This window comes from Xyrauchen texanus, chromosome 24 (genome assembly GCF_025860055.1).
Source record: "Xyrauchen texanus isolate HMW12.3.18 chromosome 24, RBS_HiC_50CHRs, whole genome shotgun sequence".
NCBI lineage: Eukaryota > Metazoa > Chordata > Actinopteri > Cypriniformes > Catostomidae > Xyrauchen > Xyrauchen texanus.
The window spans coordinates 36,241,317-36,269,129 of record NC_068299.1 but is presented as its reverse complement, the minus strand read 5'-3'; the positions used below and the strand labels follow the sequence as shown (position 1 = coordinate 36,269,129).

Below are 27,813 nucleotides of genomic sequence, written 5' to 3'. Positions count from 1 at the left end.
GTGTTATACGCAAAATAAATACAAAAAAGTTTGTACACTTTCTAGATATCACGGCAGCAGTAAATTATCAAATGATCATGAAATTATGCAACTTCTGGTGTCGGGATCACAGTGGTGGAGTGATGCTGTACAGTCCCAGATAAAAATTATCATGATTTCACCATGCAAATTGCATTCAGGAATGTTTGATATGCTGATAGCATTGTTAATTCACATTAACAATGCTGTCAGCAGGCACAATTCAGTTTTAAGGGCTAAAGCACAATTTAACAGAGAATAATAGGAATAACTCCAAAATAATATATCTTATAAAGCATGCAATAATTGGAAAAAAATAAATATATATATATATTTCTTAATCACGATTAACACATTAACTAATTATCACACTAGATTATTTTGTTCAACTCCATGTGAGGTCTGAACACTGGCTAGGGAGAAACCTTTGCAATGTGGCTGGGGTTATTACTCTGATGCACACACAAAACACAACAGCGATTCCATGTCAATGATCAAGTATGGAGAAAGAACCTCTTAATCGTATTTGTTGAACAAAACAAGACTAGATGGGACTTGTGATAAGCCACATTCACACGACCTGTGGCAGTGAAGCATTTCCCAGGCATTCCGATCCAGAAAATGGATAAAGTATCATTACATGGGCAGTGCCAGCGGTGAAAGCAAAACATGACATTCACTTCAGCGCTTTTCATGTGGAGTTCAAAGCTGCGTGAATCATGTTTATGCAGCTTCACGATTGCTGTAGCAAAGTGGATAGCCATGATTAATAATGTGGATGATGAGAGTTTAAGGGATTTAATGCCCATTGCAATGAAAACATAAACTTTGGGGACTAGATCATTTCAATAAGTGCACCTTCCACTTAGACTTTGGGAAACGTTTAATGTTTAAATGTTTAAACTTTATACTGTTAAATACTTTGTTTGAAAAAAATGATTAATACAACATTTTAATAAAAAAATATTGCTACATATTGGTGTCCTTACTAAGAAGAAACTAAATGCATTTTGACAGGAAAATAAGTGTATATAGTCAAATTACAACACTTACAAAATCTGCGATTAATTGCGATTATTGTGATTAATCGAGATTAAATGTTTGAATCGACTAACAGCACTTATACTGGAGGCAGGTGTTCTGCCTAATTGTCATGAAAATAATTGAAAAATACCAAAAATTATTTCCTTATAAGAAAAAACGTATTTCATTTTTCTTTTTTTGTCCATTTGAGAACATTTTCCTGAGATTCACTAAATGTGCAGCTAGTAATCAAACTTAAGAAACTTAACAAAGAAGAGTACAGCAAAAGGAATGCCAGCTGGCAAACAGCGTCCCAAGTCACTGTTAAATGCTTGATTATGATTGGTAGACAGATGTTCTAAGGTGTGCAGTTATTTTACAGAAAACACACGGCTATGAAGCAGTTCCAGGTCTTGACCACACAACGGTTCCATATCACTTCACCAAATTAATGGAGCAATAACAGAAAAGTTATACAGTCCACCATGGCACACAAATCAAACAACAAACAAATTGACAGACAATTTTGATTTCCCAGAAATAACTTTTAATATTTTTGAAGAGTTTGAGAATTTCAGCAACTGGATGGCAGCTGAACTGGGTGACAGTCCAGATGTTTCAAACGCTACAGAACATCAAACGCTGGCAACAGCAAACAACACAAAACAATCAGTGATGAACAGCTAGACAGGCTTGAGGGCAAAAAACACGAAGAAAACACACACACACACACACACACACACACAAAATAAAAACTGCTTGAGCAGTACATTTGTTTAACGATTGGCTTAAAGCCAAAAATACACCTTTGGAAGAGCTAGAGAGTGAGAGAGAGAGGGGGCAAACACTCTAAAAACCCAGCTGCAGGCTTTCTATGCAACCATAAGAAGATCATGAGGCACAGAATATTTTATGTGTCAAGTTTTCTCTCTCTAAGAGCTGGACTGATCCCTTATATTTCCAAAAACAACATCATTGGGCAATCAGAACTTAAGGCAATCAATGATTTATTCAGGGCCGTCCCTTAAAAATTTCACAAGACTGGGCAAGATGTCAGTTCTTATTATGCTCCCATCCCCACCGCTGAAATGGAATGCATTCGTAACTCTCCAAATCTGTCACCAGACACAGCAGCAGGGCTGGTGGGCAAAGAAGAAATATATTAAATAGAATGAACAGAATAAATGAATAAATCGAAAAATATAATAAATAAATGAACATTGATACTTGTTCACCGGCTTTTTTTTTTTTAATTATTTGTTGCCGAAGGTAATAGAAAAACATTAAATGCATAATAAATAACTAAAAGGGTTGGGTACGGCAGACTGGGACCAAAAAATGGCCCTGGACTTTATGGCCCAGAGCGGCCCACCACATCCACACATTACAGACTGCTTCATTGATGTGCAGTTTTACAGCATGTATTGTCAATTCTAATATACTGTATAATTCACTGACACTACAGAAAAGTATTGAAAAAGATATTTCTATTGACTAGTGTTTGTAAAAGGGTCAATTTATTTTATTTAGGATTTTGTCCTGAATAAATGGGTGTTTATCTTTATCAAACATTCTATTCCTAAGACATTTTCCTCACTTGATTGGACTTTTTCATTTGCACATTTCCCAGAAGAAATGTATACACGCCTGGATGAATGAAGATTTCCCATGATCCAAAATACCTTAATAATCGAAATGCTTGAAATGAGTCTTGTAAATCGTGCCTGTAGACTGGCGAGTGATGGAAAAGCAGCCAGCATGTGCCGGTTTATTTGGGAACCCCTTCAAAACAACCATAGAAAACCAAGAGTGTGCAAAAAATATGTTATAAAGGCAAAGTGCAGCAACTTTGAAGAATGTAAAATATAAAATAATTTTGATTTGTTTAACATCTATTGGCCACTGCATACTGTATGTTCAGTATTTGAGTTTGTGTTATTCCACAGTTTGTATGACTTACGTCATGACTCGTCTGGAAAGCGTGCACCCAAACTTTTAATGTACTGGTCGCAATCCCACAAATATACGTGTAAAATCTGCCCAAAAACCATGGACAAAAAGGTGCAAACTTCTCATGTGCTATGTGCTGGCTGTGTCTGCAACCATCTGAACTACACAATCTACAGAAGTTGCAAGCAAAATGAAATTGAACAAACGCACGTTAGTTATAGTTAGTTACATTGACTTAACTAATTATCACACTAGATTATTTTGTTCAACTCCATGTGAGGTCTGAACACTGGCTAGGGAGAAACCTTTGCAATGTGGCTGGGGTTATTACTCTGATGCACACACAAAACACAACAGCGATTCCATGTCAAAGATCAAGTATGGAGAAAGAACCTCTTAATCGTATTTGTTGAACAAAACAAGACTAGATGGGACTTGTGATAAGCCACATTCACACGACCTGCGGCAGTGAAGCATTTCCCAGGCATTCCGATCCAGAAAATGGATAAAGTATCATTACATGGGCAGTGCCAGCGGTGAAAGCAAAACATGAGATTCAATTCAGCGCTTTTCATGTGGAGTTCAAAGCTGCGTGAATCATGTTTATGCAGCTTCACGATTGCTGTAGCAAAGTGGATAGCCATGATTAATAATGTGGATGATGAGAGTTTAAGGGATTTAATGCCCATTGCAATGAAAACATAAACTTTGGGGACTAGATCATTTCAATAAGTGCACCTCCCACTTAGACTTTGGGAAACATTTAATGTTTAAATGTTTAAACTTTATACTGTTAAATACTTTGTTTGAAAAAAATGATTAATACAACATTTTAATAAAAAAATATTGCTACATATTGGTGTCCTTACTAAGAAGGAACTAAATGCATTTTGACAGGAAAATAAGTGTATATAGTCAAATTACAACACTTACAAAATCTGCGATCAATTGCGATTATTGTGATTAATCGAGATTAAATGTTTGAATCGACTAACAGCACTTATACTGGAGGCAGGTGTTCTGCCTAATTGTCATGAAAATAATTGAAAAATACCAAAAATATTTCCTTATAAGAAAAAACGTATTTAATTTTTCTTTTTTTGTCCATTTGAGAACATTTTCCTGAGATTCACTAAATGTGCAGCTAGTAATCAAACTTAAGAAACTTAACAAAGAAGAGTACAGCAAAAGGAATGCCAGCTGGCAAACAGCGTCCCAAGTCACTGTTAAATGCTTGATTATGATTGGTAGACAGATGTTCTAAGGTGTGCAGTTATTTTACAGAAAACACACAGCTATTTCTATTGACTAGTGTTTGTAAAAGGGTCAATTTATTTTATTTAGGATTTTGTCCTGAATAAATGGGTGTTTATCTTTATCAAACATTCTATTCCTAATACTTAGTTGTAGTTAGTTACATTGAGTTTGATATTCACTGAAATTGAACAAATTAACATAATTTAAACATTAAAACACTAGTGTATCATCAAATTCTTAAATCATGTCATTAAGTGAAAAATAAATAAAAAAACACGGTGCCCGTTTTTGGAAAAAAAAAAACTGTGGGATCACACCATGTCTACACCGGACGCGAGCTCTACTTTGTGTCAAAAAAGCAAATAGATCCCATTATAATCAGTTTAGCTGGAAGTGTCCGTTGCGGTATGTTGCATTGCGTTGCGCCAACAGTAAAAGGATGTCCTGTTCCAAGTTGCTCTGGACACACTGGCGCTTCTCCTGCCAACAATACAAATAAATGTTTTAGAACGTTTGATTTGATGCGCAGCAGCAGGCCCACATTCCCAACGTCCCACTGAAAACCTCCCAGTGCTCCCGATGACCAGCCCGCCCTTGGTTGAGTACAGAGAACAGGTTCTAGTACAGAACCAGTTGCATTTTTTTTTTAAATACCTGAAGCTTATGATTTTCATGACTTTCGGTTATGTTAACGGTTCCTGTGCGTGCAATTCTCCACCTAACACTATACTAAAACAATCGAATCAGCAGCACGAAACATAAGGTGAGTCTGATTCCCAAACAAATTACTCTTTTGAGCCGGTTGTTTTTAGTTGATCAAAAACACTTATACATCAGTGAAACGGTTAATGACTTAATCTTATACTGATGTGCAATTTTTGAATGTCCAACTCGAAATAATAGAAGAACTGTTGGAGTATTACAAGCATGAATTACAACATTAGACTACATAAACAACTGTCTCTGGAACTGTTACTGTTATGTTAATCTTCAGATCTGTTTTTCTGACTACTTGTGGCAAGGTGAGTAAGAGACAGATACAGTGGGTGTGCTATCAGGCCTAGGAGAGGCATTTATTTTAAATAATAATAAACATAAAATGTTCAAAATGGGGATTAAAGGGGGATCTGGCACCCTCATGGTGAACGGGCTATCTGTAGGCAGGGGTAGGGTCCATAAGATGGTCCAGGATGTGGGCGGGGTCCGATGGAGTTAAAAAAAGTATGTTTTTTTAACTTTACTGTCACTTCTGGAATACTCTGAGAGCTTGTATCGTGTACATTGTTAGATGAATAAGAGGATTGTATTTTGGTTATAGCATGTTTCTTACACTATGGGTACTTAAACTATTTTGTTTTCAGGAACCAAACATTTTTATTTCCTCCACATCTCAAATTATATATTTGATTCATTCATTCACTCATTCATTGAATGAATATATCATTCATTAGTGGTATTTAAATTTAAAAAACATTTTTTTTTTTGTCGTGGTAAAGCTTTTATATTCTGAATAAACAATTCATTCATATTTTCACACTTTTGTGTATAATTTGACAAAATTACAGCTTGATTGGAAATGATGTGCACCAAATATATTGTAAAATATTTTAGAAATATAGTTAAAATAGTGTTAAATATTGTAAATATCATGTGATTTCTTTCTTTTTTTTTTTCTTGATTTTTCTGTTGCATGTATTCTAATCTCAAACATTTTCTTCACTGACACAGTTGGTAACTAAGTACACTAATATTTGATAAACATTATTACTGAAAAGTTGTTGTTTGTGTTGTTTTTGGCACCATTCTGAGTAAACTCTAGAGACTGTTGTGTGTGAAAATCCCAGGAGACCAGCTGTTACAGAAATACTCAAACCAGCACATTGGTCACCAACAATCATGCCACAGTCCAAATCACTGAGATCACATTTTTTCCCATTCTGATGGTTGATGTGAATATTAACTGAATCTCCTGACCCGTATTTTTTGCACTGCTGCCACACGATTGGCTGATTAGAATGCATGAATATGTACTGTAGTTGTACAGGTGTTCTTAATAAAGTGCTCATGTATAAAATAACAAAGACCAAGAAGATGTCAAAAACATTTAAAAAAATTATTTCAATCAGCGTCATTTCAAGCACAGAATTCTATTAAACACAATACAGAATTCCACTCTGTTTAGAATAATATTGTTTATATATATATATATATATATATATATATATATATATATATATATATATATATATATATATATAAAAGGAGCAAAAATATACATGAAGCAGGTGATATAGGTGTAAGTTTCTATGGCAGCTTAAATGATTATGACCAGTAATTCCTGTAACTGCTTTGTCTACTTTACAGCTCAGTGTCCTGCCAATGAGGAGCGGTCTGCCTCGTCTGGTGTCATTCTGAGTCCAGGCTTCCCTAAAAACTACCCAAACTCTCAGACCTGCTCTTGGATCATCAGAGTGCTGCCAACTTTCACCATTGCCATTTATGTGGAGATGTTTCAGAGTGAGAAGCAGTTTGATGAGCTGGAGATCTTTGATGGTAGATTTCTTTTGTCTCCTTAACACCTTTTTTTCCTTCTAAATGGAATAATTTAGCCAAAATTTCATTTTTTTTACTTGCCCTCATGTTGTTATGAACCTGTATGCTGTTATTTATTAATTTTTTACTGTGGCGCACAAAAGGAGATTTTTTTTAAGAATCTTTATGAAGCTCTTTTCCTGACAATGACAGTTCATTGCAACTACGTCTGTCTAGCTGCAAAACGGATAAAAATGTATCATATAGTAGCTATAGCTATCAATAGTGTCTTCAATTACAATACTACTATACTATGCCTGTGCAATTCCAAGTCTTCTGAAGGCATTCAATAGCTTTGTTTGAGGAAAACTGATAATCTTCCCCTCCATTGCAATTCTCAAATCTAATTTTCCATCTACCATATTCAAAATGCCATGTCATGTTCTTACAATATTCGTGAGAACCAATAGCATTTTATCGTCAATTATATCAAACCTGCCATTTGAACAAATTAACTAAATTCCTATGTTTGTCTGGGCCTGCTTGGCAGAATGGCTTTAACGGCTAATGACCTAAGGTGTACCTGAGACAGGAAAGCCTGGATATTATTTATCTAATGACTTACACTAGTTATGAATGGATTTATTAAATCTAATGACCTAAGAATGTGATGTGTGCCAGCCATATTTGGCTTAGGCTTATCTTGTTAAAGACTCACTTCTATGTGTCATGGCCAAAAGCGGACCTTACTGTGCAAGCTGATACAAAAAAAGCACTAGCAACCACCTGAGTAAATAGCACTTTCAGAGATTTCTCTCGCACACATATTACTTTTTCCTGTAAAGCACAATAATGAACTATTTGCTTTTTTCATGTAATTACAATGAACGTGTACTGAAGATTTCAAGCTTCAAAAAAAGGTGCAAAACCACAATGAATGTATTATAAAAGCAGTGTTAGGGTAGTTAACTAACGTAGCAGCTTAACTTCTGCAGAGGGGAAGATTATCATTGAATAACAGTATGGATTTCGGTCTGTTCCTCGCAAAAAGCTATCACATTAAAACCTAGAATAAATAGTCCATTTTGGAGCTTGACAGACATGGACTAATGCAGGTTTGGCACAGCATAAGAGTGAGTAAATATTGACAGAATTTTCAATTTTGGGTGAACTATTCCTTTAACATTTCACGAAAACTTTGTTCAGTTCTTGTGCCTTGTTGTTTTTCCCAGCAGATTTGTGGTTTGAAATATGTATCTTTATTTGTTGTTTTTGTGATGTTTTATTCACCAGGGCCATCTGGACAGAGTCCGTTGTTGGTAGCTTTGAGTGGGAATCACTCCACACAACTGAACTTCACTAGCAAAACAAACCAGCTTTACCTCAGATGGTCAACCGATCATGCCACCAGCAAGAAAGGCTTCAAAATACGCTACACAGGTTTGTTAGTCGTAGATTTGGCTACATTTACAACCTTTTCTTAATTTGTATTTTATGCATCCAGACATCTTATAGTGCAGTTACAATTCTTTGTAATTTGCCTGTTGCATTTTTCATTAGTATTCACATGTGAAGTGTGGTTATAGCATATATATTTGTATAGACAATGAAACCTACACATCTTAAATATTTGCACATCTCTAAAATTGTTCATACTCAATGTAAAACGGTTTGCATTTTTAGATATGGCCAATGAAATTATATTGTACATATCAGTGTCCATCCAAGCATATAAAATCTTGGTGTATACTTTAAGGACGAATACCTGTGAATACGAATAAGATAACACTGGATGTGGTAATAGTGTTAGAGTGAATTAATACCCAACTGTCAGCCTTCCAAGACAGTTTCTTTGAGTCCAACTGTGTCAATAAGTGATAGGATGTCAGCCTTTTCTAAGTTGGCCCTCATTAGGATACGACCAGACATTCCCTACCTTCAGGGAGCTATTTGGCAAGCCTGATATAATAGAGGTCAAAGATTCAGTAATGAATTTTGCTGAATAACTACCGTGTCTTTTTCTTCAAAATGACATTTCTAGCAATGGCCAAACATGATCTATGGCCCACCAGCCCAGTGGCCATGATTACTCGAAATCTCTTCAGCCTATTTGCTTCCGCTGGCTCTCTGTCACTTTGTCTTGCTCACTTTGTTCATTTCTGTTGATCTTTACAGCACGTCATGCCTTATACAGGCCTAATATTCCTGTGCCACCCCATATTTCCTGTTTAACAATGGACAGAACGAGAAACATTACATCATTCAGATAACTGTTTTCAAAACCCTCAGACTGGCTCAGATCTTGTTTCAAGGTTGTAGATTACTTCACCCTCAAATTAAAATGTTATCATTATTTCTCCTATGGTAACTCTCTGAAAGATGTAGCATGTTAATGTGTTTGTTAATGTGTTGTTGTTTAATGTGTGCATATTTCTAGAATATTGGTCTTTGTGGACTAGATCTGCTATACTGCTGATGCTGCAGAGCATGTACAGAGAGTTGCTACTGCTAGATATACAGATGTACAAAGTTAAGCATTTTTACATGCTACTACTGCTGCGGCACAATTAGACAAAACACGAGACATGCGGCATTGAGCATGTATGACATGATGTTGCACAAACAGACATTACAAACAATCCCCCCAAAAAACAAGGAAGCTGAAAAAAAAACATGAATACAAAACTCAATCCCCCAACCAAGCAGATCTATCACCTAGACTTGTGTACTGCTGCAGCTCCGATGAGCCATGTGCACTTAGTGTGCTTTAGCCTCTACCCAAATGGTGTATGCTAATGAACTAAATTTCTGTGTGTCTGGGACTACTTTTATGAATGTCTTAAATGGCTTGCAGCCTAAGTAATATGATGTACCTGAGCCAGACTAGACTAACTATGTGTGGATTTATTTAATGTAATAACCTAAGATATCAATGTGTGCTTTCCTAAATCTGTTTGTAAAAGTGTCTTAGGATTACCTTGTTAAAGACTTCTATGTGTCATGGCCAAAAGCAGACCATACTATGCAAGCTGAAAGAAAAAAAAGCCCCAGCAACCACCTGAGAAAATATAATTTTCAGAGAAAAACTCTTGCAGACCCATACAACATTTTTTTTGTGGAACACAAATGAGGAAAATTTGAATAACAAACAGCTTGCTCTTTTTTTCACGTAATTACAATGAATTGGGACATAAAATGTCAAGCTTCAAAAAGGATGCTAAACCAACATTAAAGTAATATAAAAGCCGTGTTGGGGATAGTTAACTAAAAGTAACAATGCTACTTAACTATATATTTTAGTAGCTTGGCAGTAGTTTAGCTATTTTCACCATAGTGTGGCTTGTCCATTGACAAGCCACATTTTCTAACGCACAGCGCTGTAGCATCACAAAACTCATGGTGTATTGCAGATGCAGCAATTTAGCCAAGGGAATAATCAAACACTCTCATCTAAATCGTTCTCCCTCTCTCTTATAATGCACCGAGGTCAAATCAAAACATTTAAGTGAAATGGTTCTTTCGGACAGTTTGTGTAAATGAACTTGTTCACATAAAGGATTTACTGATTCACTTGAGCCTCACGCAGCCTTAAAGGGAATTTGCCACCTTCATTGAAACTGAGGATTAATTTATTTCCATGATATATATTAGGGTGTTTTATTTTTTATTAGTGTTTAATAAGTATAAATTTATGTGCAGTGTAATATTGTCACCCCTATTTGTTTAACCCTTTCGAAAAGTATCCATGGTTTTACTATAGTATTATTGTAGTAACCATGACTGTAGTAAACATGGTTCATTTTCATAAAGGGAATGTCATGCTAATTAAATATATAAATATCTGTTGACATTATTGTAAACAACTTCTGATTTCAGAGAGCAGATTTCCCGACAATGCACAAAAGTGGTGCTTTTTCAAGCATAATATTCCAAGTCTCCTGAAGTCACGATAGCTTCATGTCATGAACCAACAGAAATTTAAGTCATTATTCACCTAAATTATGGACACATCTGCACTCTTTCTCATTGGCACGTTCATGAGAAAACTAATACGTTTACTAATAACTTTTTTAATGAAGTGGCTGATTTGGGTCACAAGTCCGTCTGAATGATTTGTTCATGAATCGGACTGACCGTTCATCTCACGGACTCAATGATCACAGTGCTTCTTGAGATAAAACTTTACTAGAGAGCAAGATTATCAATAAGTAAAGTCTTAAGTTTCATTCTGCTTCTAACACAAAGCTATCATACAGCTTCAGAAGACTTGGAGAATAACGCAAAAAGTTGTATGTACTACATTTAGGATGCTTACTTGAAGCTTAAAAGCCTCAGTCCCCATTCATTGTAATTGCATTTAAAAGAGCGACTACTACATTATTAAAAATGTAACGGAAGAAAGTGAAAAATAATGATTTAACTTTAATTAACTTTAATTTGAATGCAGTAGAATTTTACCACATAGAATTGTTTATACTAGGTCTAGTTAATCACTCACAGCCAACACTGAACCTCTCAGTTAGTGTGATGATGCGTTTGATTTGATCTGTCTAAAGTGAGATTAAGCTTCAACATCCCCCCGAGCTTCTGCTTTCCTTCTGACGATGGGCAAATATGTATTTGTGTCACATCAAAAGCAAGTTCTAATTATCTTTTCAGAACCATCAAGCTGCATTTCTCTTTCATTTTTATCTCAGAGTCATATTTGAGAGTCAGAAAGAGGTTTTAGAATCAGAAAGAGTTGAGCACAGTTTTAAAGATCAAACAGTGTGGATATTGTGGATTTGAATCACTATGAATAACAGAGCATTCGGAGGCAGTCATGAAAACAAATTAAATTGCATTTTTACTTTTCTTATTTTCTCATGTTTCGTCAACGATCAACATTGTTTAAAACAACCATACAAACTAGCCTGATCTCTTGAAAATTACTTGACCGTGGCCACATTTTTGCTAAAGTAAGTTTCCTGGTTCATTACACGTAGCCCTATTGTGTCAGTTCCAAGGTGAAATGTCCACCGAGGGTCGCTAAAAGCAAGTTTAATGTTCTCCCAAAAGGTTAATGCTCTATGGATTTTTAAATGAATAAAACTGACCCCCTCTAACCTAGACCTTTCACAGAATCGTAACCAATAGTGTGACAAAAAGTAAATGTGAGATGTCTTTTTTGCTATTTTGAAATGAACAAAACCTACATCTCTACCCTAAATTCGACACCTACACTTAACCGATAGTGTAATAAAAGCAAATATGAGGTAACCTGAAACATAAACCTAACCAAAAGTGACATAAAAGGAGATGTGAGGTGAAAAACACAAGCAGCCACGTCATTTCATGGTGCTTTTATGTCATTTTCGGCTCTCGTGTTTCGCTGTTCACAAACTCTGGTCTTCCGCATCAAAAGTCTGTTAGTTCAACCAGTTGATGAGACCGATCCCTCACAGCCTTGTTATTCCAAAATTAACTTGTAGCAAATTTAACACATTTAAAATATACAGTATTTCTCTTCTGGGAAAATGTCAGACTGATCACATGGTAAATTCAAATGCGAACCACTGCCCCCAGTGGCCAAATCTAGAAGTGTTGTTGACCAATTTCCAGGAGAAATGTCAACATAGTGGTGCCAAAAGGGAGTTGTAAAATGAGTTGAATTTTTAGTTGTACAGTAAATTATTTAATACGTTCAACAGCATATTTCATCTGGGTTTTATTTTGTTTCACCTTCATCATTTTGGTCTTTGTTTTCAGTATGAAGGCACGTTACTCAACCAGTCCATGTTGGTATTTGCCTAATTTGCCTAGCTTTTAACAAATGACAGATGAATTTGTACTAAAATGCTGTAGAGTTTAATTGGACATGTTGCATTTTACATCAAAAAACAAAATATATGGGAAGCATTTTGTCCTTCCTTTTAAAGGAAAGTAGCAAATCATTGTTTTGCTAAGCTGTGATGTATACAAAAATGGACTAGAAAACAGGTCACTTTGATATGTCTCCCTCTTCATGTTTTAGTAGGAAATGTTGCAACACAGGAAAGCCATTTCATGGTGTCATCAATGTGTTTAAACTTGTACTTCATGTGTAATTAATGATGTTTATCCATCACCACAGCTGCATACTGCAGTGTAAATGATCCACCAAAAAATGGAGGGGTGATCAACAGGTTGAGGGACCGACCGGGCAGCAGACTCCAGTACTACTGCAACGCTGGATACAGGCTTGTTGGGCAAAGAAATGCCACTTGCAGGCTTCATCCCAATGGCCTTTACCAATGGGACAATCTGGCTCCATTATGTCAAGGTAACTCAAGACTTTTCAATGATCCGTACTTGGTCATTCCTCTTACGTCACACATTCAGATGTCAGGGAATCAGTGTTGGGAAAAATACTTTAAAACTGTCGCTTGCCAAACTACAAGCTACTCATTATTTAGAGTAGTTTCAAGAGATGTAACGGTTTATCGTGGCACGATACATCGCGGTTAAAAAATGTGACGATGCGCATAGTGGTGATGGGACTTTTTCTTTTTAGCATCTGTTCTATCCAAAACGTGCAACGTCCTATGCCTACGTAACATGAGCATACAAATGGAAATCGCTTAATTTCATAGTAGGAGCTCTAAAATATGATTGCACACTAGCAGCCACAGGTGTTGGGGAACTGCGAAAACTGAAACCTGGAGCAGGAGAGAGATCCGCCTTTTGAGTGTTAGGGACTGAATGTCTGTTTGAAGCGCTAGAGTGATCTGCTCTGACTGTGTTTACAGAGGTTTAGTGCTATATTCTGTATTGTCAGTAAGCAGAATTATTGTCTAATATTTCCATTTAGTGTCACAATTGCCCTGTTCTGGGCAGATTTTTAGTCCCAGTACATATATGTTGGATCATTTAGCACTTTTAAGAACAGAACTTTAAGCTAACTTCTAAAGGTTTTACATATGTCTTTAAATAAATAACTTAAAAAACAAAAAAAAGAATCTTAACTTTTCTTGATTCAGGCTTAGTTTAAAAAAATCGTTAACCAAACCGTGAGTTCAAAATCATTAACTGAACCGAATCATGAGATGAGTGAGTCGTTACACCCTTAGAAATTTCACTACAAGCTACTTAGAAAAAGTAGCTAACCACACTCAAGCTTGTGAAGGGGGCAACATCTTTTTTTACAGGGCTAAAGATGTATTGTGTTAATTTAGTGCAATTAATCAAAATGAAAAATACCATTTTAGAAAACTTTACACATTTAACCATGCCCACCTTGAGTTTTTGTGAATAATTTTTCATGGTTTGAACCTACATTTAACTTGACACAGTGCCCTAGAAAACAACGTTCATGATTAGAGAAGCTGAAAACTCAGAGCAACCAGAGGCTAAAGATTATTATATGTTTTTATATAGTGTGTGTGTGTGTGTGTGTGTGTGTGTGTGTGTGTGTGTGTGTGTGTGTGTGTGTGTGTGTGTGTGTGTGTGTACACTGATCAGCATCAACATTAAAACCACCTTCCTAACATTGTGTAGGTTCCCCTCATGCCACCAAAACAGTGCCAACCTGCTTCTCAGAATAGCATTCTGAGATTATTTTCTTCTCACCACAATTGTACAGTGGTTATCTGAGTTACTGTAGATTTTGTCAGTTCGAACCAGTCTGACCATTCTCTGTTGACCTCTCTCGTCCACAGAACTGCCAACTGGATGTTTTTTTTTTTTTTTTGGCACCATTCTGATTAAATTCTAGAGACTGTTCTGTGTGAAAATCCCAGGAGATCAGCAGTTACAGAAAAACTCAAACTAGCCCATCTGGCACCAACAATCATGCCATGGTCCAAATCACTGAGATCCCCATTCTGATGGTTGATGTGAACATTGAAAACTGATTTTTGATAATTTAGCCAATTTATTAAAAAGAAAAAACTGAAATATCACATTGAATTAAGTATTCAGACCCTTTGCTATGACATTTACCTCAAGTTCATCCCCTGTCTCTGGATCATCTTTGAGAAGGTTATATACACTTTGATTGGAGTCCACTTGTGGCAAATTAAATTGATTGGACATGATTAGGAAAGGCACACACATGTCTTTAAGGTTTTATAGCTGAAAATGCATATCAGACCAAAAACCAAGCCATGAGGTCAAAGGAACTACTTGCAGAGCTCAGAGACTTTTTTTCGAGGTACTGTTCTGGGGAAGGCTACAAAACTTTTGGCTGTATTGAAAGTTCCCAAGAACACGGTTGCCTCCATTCTTAAATTAATACGTTTAGAACAACCAGGACTCTTCTTAGAGCTGGCCACCTTGCCAATCTGAGCAATCGGGGGAGAAGGACCTTGGTAAGAGAGTTGACCAAGAACCCCAGAGATCATGTGTTGAGATGGGAGGAACTTGCAGAAGGACAACCATCACTGCAACACTCAACCAATCTGGGCTTTATGGCAGAGTGGCCAGACGGAAACCTCTCCTCAGTGCAAGGCACATGAAAGCTCGCTTGGACCTAGCACCTAAAGTACTCTCAGACTGTAAGAAACAAGATTCTCTGGTCTGATGAAATGATGATTGAACTGTTTGGCCTCAATTCCAAGCGTCATGTCTGGAGGAAACCAGACACCGCTCATCACCTGCGTATAACCATCCCAACGGTGAAGCATGATGGTGGTAGCATCATGCTGTGGGGGTGTTTTTCAGTGGCAGGGACTGGCGGACTGGTCAGGGATGATGGAAAGCTGATCGCAGCAAAATACAGAGATATCCTTAATGAAAACCTGGTCCAGATCGCTCAGGACCTCACACTGAGCTGAAGGTTCACCTTCCAACAGGATAATGACCCTAAGCGCACAGCCATGACAATGCAAGAGTGGCCTAGGGACAACTCTGTGAATGTCCTTGAGTGGCCCAGCCAGAGCTCGGACTTGAACCCAATGCTAACGAAAAATGTAGTTACACTCCGACACTCCTGGGTATTGTCTTTAAAATGAGGCCCGCCTCCTTGCATATAATAGAATGTGTCATTCCGCAGGCCACTCAAAAGCACATCCGCAAACCCAGAAGCTTTTAAACACTTCTGTCAAGGAGTGTGCAATGAGATCACGAGTGTTCTTTGTCCCAATGTCATAATGGGTGACTCTTCAGTCACGGGAAGACTAAGACGGAAGTGTAATTGAATGTGTTTGATGTGTCGCGGCTTTCATTGTTTATGGCTCCCCCTCTGCTCGCTTCGCTTTTATTGAGGCGCTTTTATCCTTCATCCTACGTGGAGCTTTGTCCGCCCGCTCTCCTTTGCTTCTTTCACACTCTGCGCCCTCCTGTCTTCTGTTCCGAGCGTAGTCAAAGAAATCGGCCTCTCCTGGAGATTCACTGCGCATTCATTAGCGATTGAGTCATCTGCGTATCAGACGTTACTTGCATTAAAATAGTGAGAAATTAACTGTGTGTAGGGGTAATTGTTTCAGCTAATATGTTTGAGGGAAGCTGTACTGTATAAGTTGATTCTAAGTACCGTATATTATGAGAAATGTTAGCTCACAGACTCACACACTCAAATGTAACTTTTTTTCTAAAGCTTGACTCTGGCAGAAAAGAAATCCAATTAATATGTATAAAATCTGTCTCACAAAACATGTCTAGGTCATATTTCACCCCCAAATGAAAATAAATTATATAATAATAATATATATACACACACACACACACACACACACACTGGTGGCCAACAGTTTGGAATAATGTACAGATTTTGCTGTATTTGAATTCACCAAAGTGGCATTCAACTGATCACAAAGTATAGTCAGGACATCACTAATGTAAAAAACAGCACAATTTGAAAAAAAACAAAAAACAAACATATTATTTGATCAAATTTAGACAGGCCCCATTTCCAGCAGCCATCACTCCAACAACTTATCCTTGAATAATCATGCTAAATTACTAATTTGGTACTACAAAATCACTTGCCATTATATCAAACACAGATGAAAGCTATTTGCTTCTTTAAATGAAGCTTAACATCTTCTTTGTGTTTGTTATTGAGTTGCCACAGTATACAATACACTGGCATGTCTTGAGGTCAATATTAGATCAAAAATGGCAAAAATCTAAACAAAAACAGCTTTCTCTAGACACTCGTTAGTCAATCATTGTTTTGAGGAATGAAGGCGATATAATGCAGATTTCCTACAATGGTGTACACTACAGTCTACAAAGAAAAAGGACAACTGGCTCTAACAAGGACAGAAAGAGATGTGGAAGTCCAGATGTACAACTAAACAAGAGGATAAGTACATCAGAATTAGATACATAAAAGTACATCACTGTGTCTAGTTTGAGAAATACACGTCTCACATGTCCTCAGCTGACAGCTTCATTGAATTCTACCCGCTCAACACCAGTTTCATGTACAACAGTAAAGAGAAGACTCAGGGGTGCAGGACTTATGGGAAGAATTGCAAAGAAATAGCCACTTTTGAAACAGAAAAACAAAAAGAAAAGGTTAGAGTGGGCAAAGAAACAGACACTGGACAACAGATAATTGGAAAAGAGTGTTATGGATCTTAACCCCATTGAGCTTTTGTGGGATCAGCTAGACTGTAAGGTGCGTGAGAAGTGCCCAACAAGACAGTCACATCTATGGCAAGTGCTACAGGAAGTGTGGGGTGAAATGTCACCTGAGTATCTGGACAAACTGACAGCTAGAATGTCAAAGATCTGCAAAGCTGTCATTGCTGCACGTGGAGGATTTTTTGAAGAGAACTCTTTGAGATAGTGTAAAATTTGAAATTGTAATAGTAATTTTTCACATTATTAATGTCCTGACTATACATTGTGATCAGTTGAATGCCACTTTGGTGAATAAAAGTACCATTTTCTTTTCATAAGAGTGAAATCTGTACATTATTCCAATGTTTTGGCCACCAGTGTATATCAGGCATGTGCCGTGGGCTTTGAGACTGGGCAAGCATCAAAGATTTTTTATACACATTATTAAATGTTGTGCCCAAAACACATTATACAGGTTTATTATACAGGAGACCATACGGCTCGTATATGTCATAAGCTTGTGCACTACCCACTGTGACACAGTTTAGATTATAGCCAGAGCTTGCATATGGTACTTTTTAACCTATTAAATACTTCTAATACTTCTACTTCCACTTCTGACTGTCGCCCAAAAGTTGCCCAAGGACGTTTCACAGAGATGTCAGCCAAAGTTCCCACACATTCAACAGCGCACAAACATTTGACTCAAGGAATCTTAGCAGTCTTAATCCGGCAAAGGTAAATGACACCATGGAGGTCATAGCACTAATATAGTTTTACCGTTCCAAGGCGCTCAGAATAGCCTTGACTGGGCCCCACTTGGGACGAAGGCTATCTAGAATGGGTGCTAATTAATGGCAATAATTTCTCTAAGTGGTAGGAGCAATCCATGCTGTCCGCCAATGGGGCAAACAGAGTTAGAATAGGGCTCAAGGCCTGATCAAGGTAATGATCTTCTTAACAAGGAAGAGCTCTAATTGGTCCCATTGCTTTTCACTGAATAAAACAAACATCTGGTTGCTTTTGTGTGCTTAAATTTGTTTTAAAGAATCCACCTACTTTTTATTGTTCGAAAGAGTCAGTTTCATATATGAATGATTGCATGCAATTTAGGTCTGATACCGACTCGAGACTGACAGGACCTGACAAACTGTTGAGTTTCGAGTCCAGTTTACAATTAGGTCAGTGTATATATATACACTGTAGGTCATACAGCACTTTAAAGGGTTCTTAAGTGTTCAGGTTTCAGTTTAATGCGCTCCTCTAACATGTATTCTAACATAAATCACTCACTGTTAATACACAGTTTACCATGTGCCCACATTTCCTCCACTGACTGTTGTTTGTTTGATTGGCAGCTGTATCTTGCGGCGTTCCTGATTCTCCTGCTAACGGCTCGTTCCATGGCTTCCAGTACACAGTGGGCAGTACGGTCCCATACGAGTGCGAGGAGGGCTACCGGCCTGACACGGGTAGCCTGCTCATGGCCGTCTGCCTGGAGGATGGCACCTGGAGCAACGCCGCTCACCTTCCCCGCTGTTTACGTGAGCAAATCAAACCCTCTGTTTCCATGCCAACAGCATGTTAAAATCTCCCGCCTCATTGAACTGCTACATTCAGACCCTATTCTCAGCCGGTTCACCCTCTGAGAGTAATGTAGGGCAGGTAATTGCCGAAATTAGCAATAATGACTTGATTTTTTGTGGTTTGGCAACTCAAACAAGACAAATGGTATGATGTGGCATGTCCCCCTTCTGACCTGAATTACCATTAGCCCACAAAGCCCATCAATGTGCCCACAGCCAAATAACAGTGTATTATGCCATCAAAGGTCAGAGCGAGAGAGATGCTAATTTAGCTCCATGCTGCTGTAGATAATTTGATTTAATGTTATGATATTCCTCCTCATCAACTGCAAGCATAAAGGATGAGGCTTCTACATAACACTGTGTTAAGGTGTTCATCTATCTATCTATCTATCTATCTATCTATCTATCTATCTATCTATCTATCTATCTATCTATCTATCTATCTGTCTGTCTGTCTGTCTCACTTTCTTATCTATCTATCTATCTCTTTGTCTGTCTGTCTGTCTAACTTTCTTATCTATCTGTCTGTCTGTCTGTCTCACTTTCTTATCTATCTATCTATCTATCTATCTATCTATCTATCTATCTATCTATCTATCTATCTATCTATCTCCTTGTCTGTCTGTCTGTTTCACTTTCTTATCTATCTATCTATTTATCTATCTATCTATCTATCGCTCTGTCTGTCTGTCTGTCTCAATTTCTTATCTATCTATCTATTTATCTATCTATCTATCTATCTATCGCTCTGTCTGTCTGTCTGTCTCAATTTCTTATCTATCTATCTGTCTGTCTGTCTGTCTCACTTTCTTATCTATCTATCTATCTATTTATCTATCTATCTATCTCTCTCTCTGTCTGTCTGTTTCACTTTCTTATCTATCTCTCTGTCTGTCTGTCTCACTTTCTTATTTATCTGTCTGTTTGTCTGTCTGTCTATCTATCTGTCTGTCTGTTTCACTTTCTTATCTATCTATCTATGTATGTATCTCTTTGTCTGTCTGTCTGTCTCACTTTCTTATCTATCTGTCTGTCTGTCTGTCTCACTTTCTTATCTATCTATCTCTCTGTCTGTCTGTCTGTTTCACTTTCTTATCTATGTATCTATCTGTCTGTCTATCTGTCTCACTTTCTTATCTCTCTGTCTGTCTGTCTGTCTGTTTCACTTTCTTATCTATCTATCTATCGCTCTGTCTGTCTGTCTGTCTCACTCTCTTATCTAGCTATCTGTCTGTCTCACTTTCTTATCTATCTATCTGTCTGTCTGTTTCACTTTCTTATCTGTCTGTCTCACTTTATCTATCTGTCTGTCTGTATGCCTGTCTGTCTGTCATCTACCTATCTGTGTGTCTGACTAACTTAAAGACATTTCAAATTTCAGTCAAGGCTTTGTTAAGCCAACATCAGAGTTTGACTTGAAAAACTTTCCTTTGTAATTTAATGTTATGATTTTCCTCGTGATCAGCCAGAAAGTGTCAAGAATAGGCTTCTGGCCCGTTACATAACATTTCAAGGTGTTCTTTGATTCTGAAGGTTTGAGATAATAGTATAACATATTCACAATGTCTGTGAAAAGCTCTATTCGGCATGGCTCAAGCTGTATCAAGCTGTTTATAATAACTTAAAAAGCACAGGCTGAACGACATCCATCCTTTGTCATGTAGAACATGGAGGGAGAACATAATGTGCGATAAAGGCAGGGGGAGGATGCTAAAGATCCTGTTCAATATACCTGACCTAGCTTTTCCTGAAAGTTTGAAATACCCACAGCAAATTACAGTTGTTTTGAATCTGAGCTATGCTATGTTGTTCATCAAAGAACCATCTGTTCAATGCTGCCTACAATATTTTTGCTTTGAAAACCTTGTGTTTCCACTTCAGTTTGCAACCACATTTATTTAATCACATATTCAAAACAAAACCATATCAATTACACTTTAAATATTGAGTATGATCCAGCAAACAAATTTGAAAGAACCCAAGCCATTCGTAGGTTGACTTATGAAGAGTGTAAACTCTGTGGCACTTACAAAACGTAGCTATATATCTTTTTTAAACGGTCCAAAAAGAGTTTTGGTTGGGACTACCTGTTTGGCCAAACAATTCAAGGACACATGCCCGACACTGAATTGTCCTAATCAGCCGGGATGGGGATAAAGACGAGCAGGAGGCACCAGTTTGAGAGAGAGAGACAGAGAGACACGCAACCACTGAGTGTGTGTTATGTTGGTTTAAGTTCAGTTATGTCATTAAAATTATGTTGACTGTTCTGCTGGTTCCCGTCTCCTCCTTGCCCGTCCTGTGAACCTGTTACTTTGGTACCGAAACCTGGGAAGGAGCAGGGAGGCGCTGTCATGGAATCCTTGCCACTGCCATTCGCCAGGGAACGGAGGAGCCGCGGCCCTCTGCCAGGATTCACAGGAAACACTGACATCCACCAGGAAGGGGAGGAGCTCTTATCGTCTCCCAGCGGTCGGAGGACTTGCTGCCGTCCACCAGGGAAGGAGCGGCTGTCATATACCAGAGGGCGGAGGTGTAGCTGAGGACCTGGCGACAGCGTGTCCTGGGACCGGCGAGCAAGTTTTTCCCTCTCTCTCTCTCTCCGTTTCTCCCCTTGCTCTTTCCTTCACCCCTCTCCCTCCCCTCATCTCTCCCAGGCCTCCAGAGAGGTTGGGAAGACCTGCCAGCAGACAGATGGCCGGAAGGGCAACAACCCCTTCCAGTAAGGGAGGGGAGTACGTCACATCGGAGTTTCCCCGGCCTGAATCAGGCGATGGAGGAGACACACTCACAGCATGTGTCTCTCTCTCTCTCTCTCTCTCTCTCTCTCTCTCTCTCTCAAACTGGTGCCTCCGGCTCGTATTTATCCCCCTCCCGGCCGCAAAAAAAAGATGGTCATTATGTATTTCTCAAATGAGCAACATAAAAATGTCATTGTGTTGACAGGTTTTGAGAATCACCAACTTCACCTGTATTAAAGCCTGTCATAATGGATCTTAAAAGTGAAATGTTTAATTTAAACACCACTAGTATCAACAAACAGAATTACAATGCCCTCCCTCTAGTTACGCCCCGGTGCTGTATGTTGCACTGGTTAGAATGCTCAAATAATACAATGTTTGCAGTGCAATGAGCAACGTTTTGATAGCACCACAGAACAAATGTGTTGGTAATTTTAGTTTTGTTTTGTTTTTTAGGGGAATCAAACAACAAATGGCTCTTCATATTTAAACTGTGATAGGAGATTTTTTTACATAGAAGAAAATGACAGATTGAGGTTGAGATATACATGTATCCTAGGATTCCTGTAAGCTCTAGTTGTTCTAGTCTCAGGAGCTGCATTGTTAAGGAGTGCCATTAATGTATTATTTGCATTCTGTCCTGCAGCGGTGCAGTGTCCACACATTGAGAGCATGCTCTCTGAGCACATGGTGTGGCGTCTCATCTCGGGCTCGCTCAATGAGTTTGGTGCACGAATAATGCTGAGCTGTTCTGCCGGCTACTATCTTGGGGGCAGGAGGACCATCAAGTGCTTAGCTAATGCAACCTGGGAGGGGCTAGAGGATAAGTCCACCTGCAAGAGTAAGAAACCACACATACACATGTATACACACACATTTACAAAATAAAGAAGTTGCATTAAATGAATAGTTAATCCAGAAATCAAAATAGCTGTCATCATGTACCCTCATGTCTTTTCGACCCTGTACTATTACATTTTTTCCCTTGAAAAACGCAATGAAGTTACACAAAAATTCAGTGCTTTGGATTTCAAAACAAGTGGAGGCTTATTTATACTGCCAAGCTCCAAAAAGGACATACAAGGACCATACACATATGATAAAGATAGTCCATATGGCTCTTGGGCACTATATTCCAAGTCTTATGAAGCCATATGATAGCTTTATATGAGGAAAAGACTATGTATCCGCATAATGTACCAGAAAATCTTAATTTGCACTTGTGTTCGACACGTGTAAAGGCAAGTTTGACATCACTGATACTGCATACTTAAGCGATATCAAACAAGAGTGATGTTGGTCTGAATCTAAGTGCTGCTATGATTCGGCCACAGATAATCACTGATCAACAGCGCAGTATCCAGTGGGTTATTGCTTTTAAATGACACTTCAACACACAAGTAAATCATATTGAATAACTTACATTAGAGACAAAAAAAATTCTAAATTGGCTACTTAGCTCATGCATTTTTTTCTCCGCCATTGAAAAAGTTCCAAAAGAAGCCAATTCATCAAGCATAACTCGCTCTCTGCTCTACTTGCACACTCTCTGTTTTTAACAAACAAACAAGCTCTGGTGTTTATTTTCACTTCGATTTGTTTTCATCGTGAATGACTCGAATTGTTTTGTTTTTTTATTAACTAATCATTTGATTCAATTATTTAATGTCTCACTCATATTTTAAGTGATGCTCATTTGTCGCCACCTACTGGAGTAAATATGTAATCGGCAGAAATGAACACTGAGTAAATCAAGTAAATGATATAAACATAAACGATTAATCTTTTTGTTAAAGCAGCAAACACAGACAAGCGGAGTGTTACAAATAACCAGTGCTATTTTACTAAAAATCGGTACTCTTGGAACATCGGTTGGATTATTTTTATGTATTTCTTTTATGTGACAGTAAATGACGTTTGAGAGCTCTATCAATTTTTAGCGAATAATGATTTAAATTTCACTCAGTTCATCATATGGTTTCGGAAATTTTGAAATATAGCACACGAGTCATGTGGACAATTTTTATGATACTTATTCAGTATTGCCCCTTTTCGTCCTTTTGGAGCTTGGCAGTATTATTCACCATCAATTTTTGCTGTATGGAAAAGAGCAGCTCGGACATTCTGCCAAACATCTCCTTCTGTGTTTCACAGATGAGAGACAATTATACAGGTTTGGAATAACATGAGGGTGAGTAAATAACAGAGTGGTCTATTCCATTAACGAGACCCCACATAAAAAATGCACACTTGATGGGAATTGTGAATTACGCTCTGGGATTTGATGCAAAGATCACGGTGTTAATTACCAAACAGCCTTCATTGTGAGCTTATGAAACAAATTCATTAGGGCAGCTAATATGTCTGAAATCTGGCCACTCTTTATACCACATCCCGTTTATTTCTCCACTGATCCAAGTGTAATCCTCTGGATTTGGCATGTATGCGCAAGACGCCATCCACTGCTGAGTCAGTTCTGATCGAGGCTAGTTTCAACCGCAGGGACGGGCTGTGTAAACAACATCTCAGTGATGAAGTCTTTGTTGAAAAATGCTTTTCGCTAATTTGAGGTCAGAGAGCAAATGTAAATATTGCAATCAGAGGCAGCTTAATATTTAATGTGTTTATGCACCAGTAGTGCAGAAATGATGCAGAAACATGCGTCTCTGCGGTGTAACTTGATATGTTTGTTGGTTGTTAATGAAAGGAACCGATGCAAACAGCTGGAGCTTAAATTGTAAATATTCACTTCACTGCTGCGGTTCAATTGTGGTTGCTTTTCAGCAATCTAAGCACTTTCATTTCTGTTAGTTCCAGGCATCCAGAGAGCATCCAGCCATCGACCAACATGGTTCACATTTTAATAATGATATTTGATGGCAATCTTGTTAACGTTAGTCATGCTAATTGTTTTAAAGTCTCTATGAATGAACCTCCCGCTGTTGTTTTGAATGTGTTTAACAACTAGCAGGAAATGTTCGAGGGACAAAGACGTCACTTCCTAAATCCAACAAATAGTCTTTGAAATGGTCTATATATTTTGTTTAAGATTACGTTGTATGTTGTATTTTGCAAACAGAAATTGAAGAGACACATTCATTTATTATTGCACGTATTTATATTTTTCTTAAGGGCTGTTGACAGCAGTGTCTTGCATTGCAATATGCTGTACTTTCTAAAACTAATTTTATACAATACAAAAAATACATTATTATTTAAATCATTCATGCATTTTTTATGACCTTTTTATTAACTGAACAACATGGAATATCTATACTTTTAAAAATGAATTGTCATGCCACATAACTGAATGTAAAATTTGATTAACAATGGTGAAAAATAGGGGCCTGGGTAGCTCAGCGAGTGTTGACGCTGACTACCACCCCTGGAGTCGTAAGTTTGAATCCAGGGTGTGCTGAGTGACTCCAGCCAGGTTTCCTAAGCTACCAAATTGGCCCGGTTGCTAGTGAGGGTAGAGTCACATGGGGTAACCTCCTCGTGGTTGCAATTAGTGGTTCTCGCTCTCAATGGGCAATGTGGTAAGTTGTGCGTGGATCGCGGAGAGTAGCATGAGCCTCAACGGTCTCCGCGGTGTCATGCACAACAGCCAAGTGATAAGATGCACGTATTGCTGTATTCACTTTCCCTAATGCATACAAAAATCAGTTAACGTTAATGCCCACGTTATTTGACAACTACAGGAATAGAGCTAACACTTTACAACAAGGTTGTATTTGTTAACATTAGATGGCTACATTAGTTAACATGAACCATCAATGAAAATATAGATATATATATTCTTTGTTAGGTCATGATAATGTAACCCATTAGTAGGATTTAACACCGAAAAAAAAAAAAAAAGAAAAGGAGGAAAAATATCTTCTTGGGTCTGAGCTCACCAAATACATATATTCAGAACTTATAATAGTATCTGGAGTCCCGGGTTCGGGGTCTCACACCTTGCGTTAACAAAATAATATTTTTTTTTCCTTAAATGTGTGTCTGCACTTGTTTAAACGGTTGTCTACAGTCCCAACTAGATAATAATTAAACTAATAAATTAAATAAGATGAATTAATGAATGAAACAATCGGTTCACTGAACAGTAACTGTATTCACTGAAATTTCTCTTTCCCTTCAATTCAACATTTACATATCACTTTGCACACATCACATGAGACTATCAGAGTCTTTACAAATCCCCACTTGAAAACAAAATATATAATTCATCAATGACAATAAAGAAAATAATAAAATAAACAAAAGAATCAACCTGTATATGTACACTGAAGTCTAAGTGCAATGCAATTGACTCAGTTCAGTTTGTGTGGCTGTAATCGACTCAGTTCAGTTCGTGTGAATGTGACTCAGTTCAGTTCGTGTGGAAGTGTATGCCTACTACAGTTTGCAGGAATGAATGATGAACGATAACGAATCTTTGTTTTTCTTCTCGTGAAGACAGAGTCCCCAGATGACGCAATTCCTCCACAGTGGAATCCAGCGCTGTTCTCCCTCACTGCGCGATCCAACACGAATCCAACACGATCACCGAGCGTTGAAACACTCTCCAAACTAATGCAATAAAACAGTTCAGACATTTATTTACAAAAATATTGACGACGATGGATTAGATTAACGATAGCCACACATGTGGTTCACGTCACTCTCTTCAATGAGCTGGCGCGCATGTGACGTCAGCACCCATCGACGCAATTATTATTTTCGTCCCTCAGCAAAAAAAAACAAAATAATAAATAAAATAATAATACATATGTCTGAACACTTCATGCATTAGGCAAGAAAATGTATATATATTATCAAAACAAACAAAAAAAATACATGGAAATACATAGGAACACAGCCTCAATTAATTGGGTGGGTTACATCCTCCCCTGCTGAAACTCTGATGTCCTCATCAGATACTTAATTTGGTACATGACCCACAAGGCTAAATAACAATTCACTTTAAGTTTGTTGCACTCTCATTTGTTGTTGCATCATTTCAAGTACTTGACTAAAATAATTTGGTTTGGGTTCTACGCGTGCACTCTGCATCCCACATTGTGCTTTCCAAACAAAATCTTTCAATTTACTTGGGGGTCTCTTCTCTCTTTGGGACCTCCTTAACTCAATATGAGAATCAAGTTTCCCTTCAGCACTCAACTCGGGATGTACGGACACCTCATTAACATCATCCACTAAGGGTGAGACATCCTGTTGAATTACAGCCTCCCGGCTCTCTTTCACATTGTCCTCAACAGATTCAGTGCCTCGCCAATCACCTTGGTGCATATCGACTTCATGCTCATTCAACGAACTGGAAACACAAAAGAATCAGAGACTTCTCGCAAGGCTGTCCCCAACTGAAATTCTGGGGCATAAGGATTCAGAGACACGTTGGGACCTTCAGTTTCCACATTCTCATCACAACATTCAGCCTCCAGGTCCCCTTCCAACTCACGTTTACGCCTCCTGCGTGTATCTGCTCCTTCAACAGCCGGAGCCTCATCAATTTCATCAGGACTAGTTGGAAGAAACCCACATGGGAGTAAAAGATCTCTATGCAGGACACGTTCAGGGCCTTCGCAATTCTCAGGCTGAATAACATACACAGGGATCTCTGCATTAGGCTGCTTTACCACTACGTAGATGGTGGATTCCCAACGATCTGCAATCTTGTGCTTTCTCCGGATGTTAACATTTCTTACAAGAACACGATCGCCAACTTCTACTGTAGCAGCCGTCACTTTCTTATCCCATCTAGCTTTATTCATCAATTGTCTCTTTTCCGTGTTTTGAATGGCCAATTGATAAGCGTACCCCAGCCTTCGTTTCAGCTCACTGACATAATGAGTATGAGTTTTGGAATTATGCCCCTTTGGGTTAATCCCGAAGCAAAGGTTGATTGGGAGACGAGGTTGGCGTCCGAACATAAGTAAGAAAGGAGTCTCACCAGTCGAGTCATTCCTAGTGCAATTGTACGCATGCACTACAGGACGGACATATTTTCTCCAATGTTCCTTCTTTTTATCACTCAGGGTTCCCAGTAAATCCAGTAGGGTTCGGTTAAATCTTTCTACTGGGTTTCCCCGCGGGTGATAAGGTGTAGTGCGGGACTTAACTCCAGCTAGTGTGCACAACTCCTTCACAAGCTCAGACTCAAAATTCGCCCCCTG

The 27,813-nt window shown here is 38.1% G+C and overlaps 1 protein-coding gene across 1 annotated transcript in view; it reads left to right on the top strand.

Annotated features, from left to right (window-relative positions):
- LOC127617762 (CUB and sushi domain-containing protein 1-like) overlaps positions 1–27,813 on the top strand; it is a 496,749-nt gene that overhangs the window by 409,866 nt on the left and 59,070 nt on the right. The window contains exons 47-51 of the mRNA XM_052089839.1: positions 6,613–6,801; positions 8,074–8,220; positions 12,893–13,081; positions 18,666–18,851; positions 22,284–22,478. Coding sequence (XP_051945799.1) covers positions 6,613–6,801; positions 8,074–8,220; positions 12,893–13,081; positions 18,666–18,851; positions 22,284–22,478 — 906 coding nt within the window. The remainder of the gene's footprint in view (positions 1–6,612; positions 6,802–8,073; positions 8,221–12,892; positions 13,082–18,665; positions 18,852–22,283; positions 22,479–27,813) is intronic.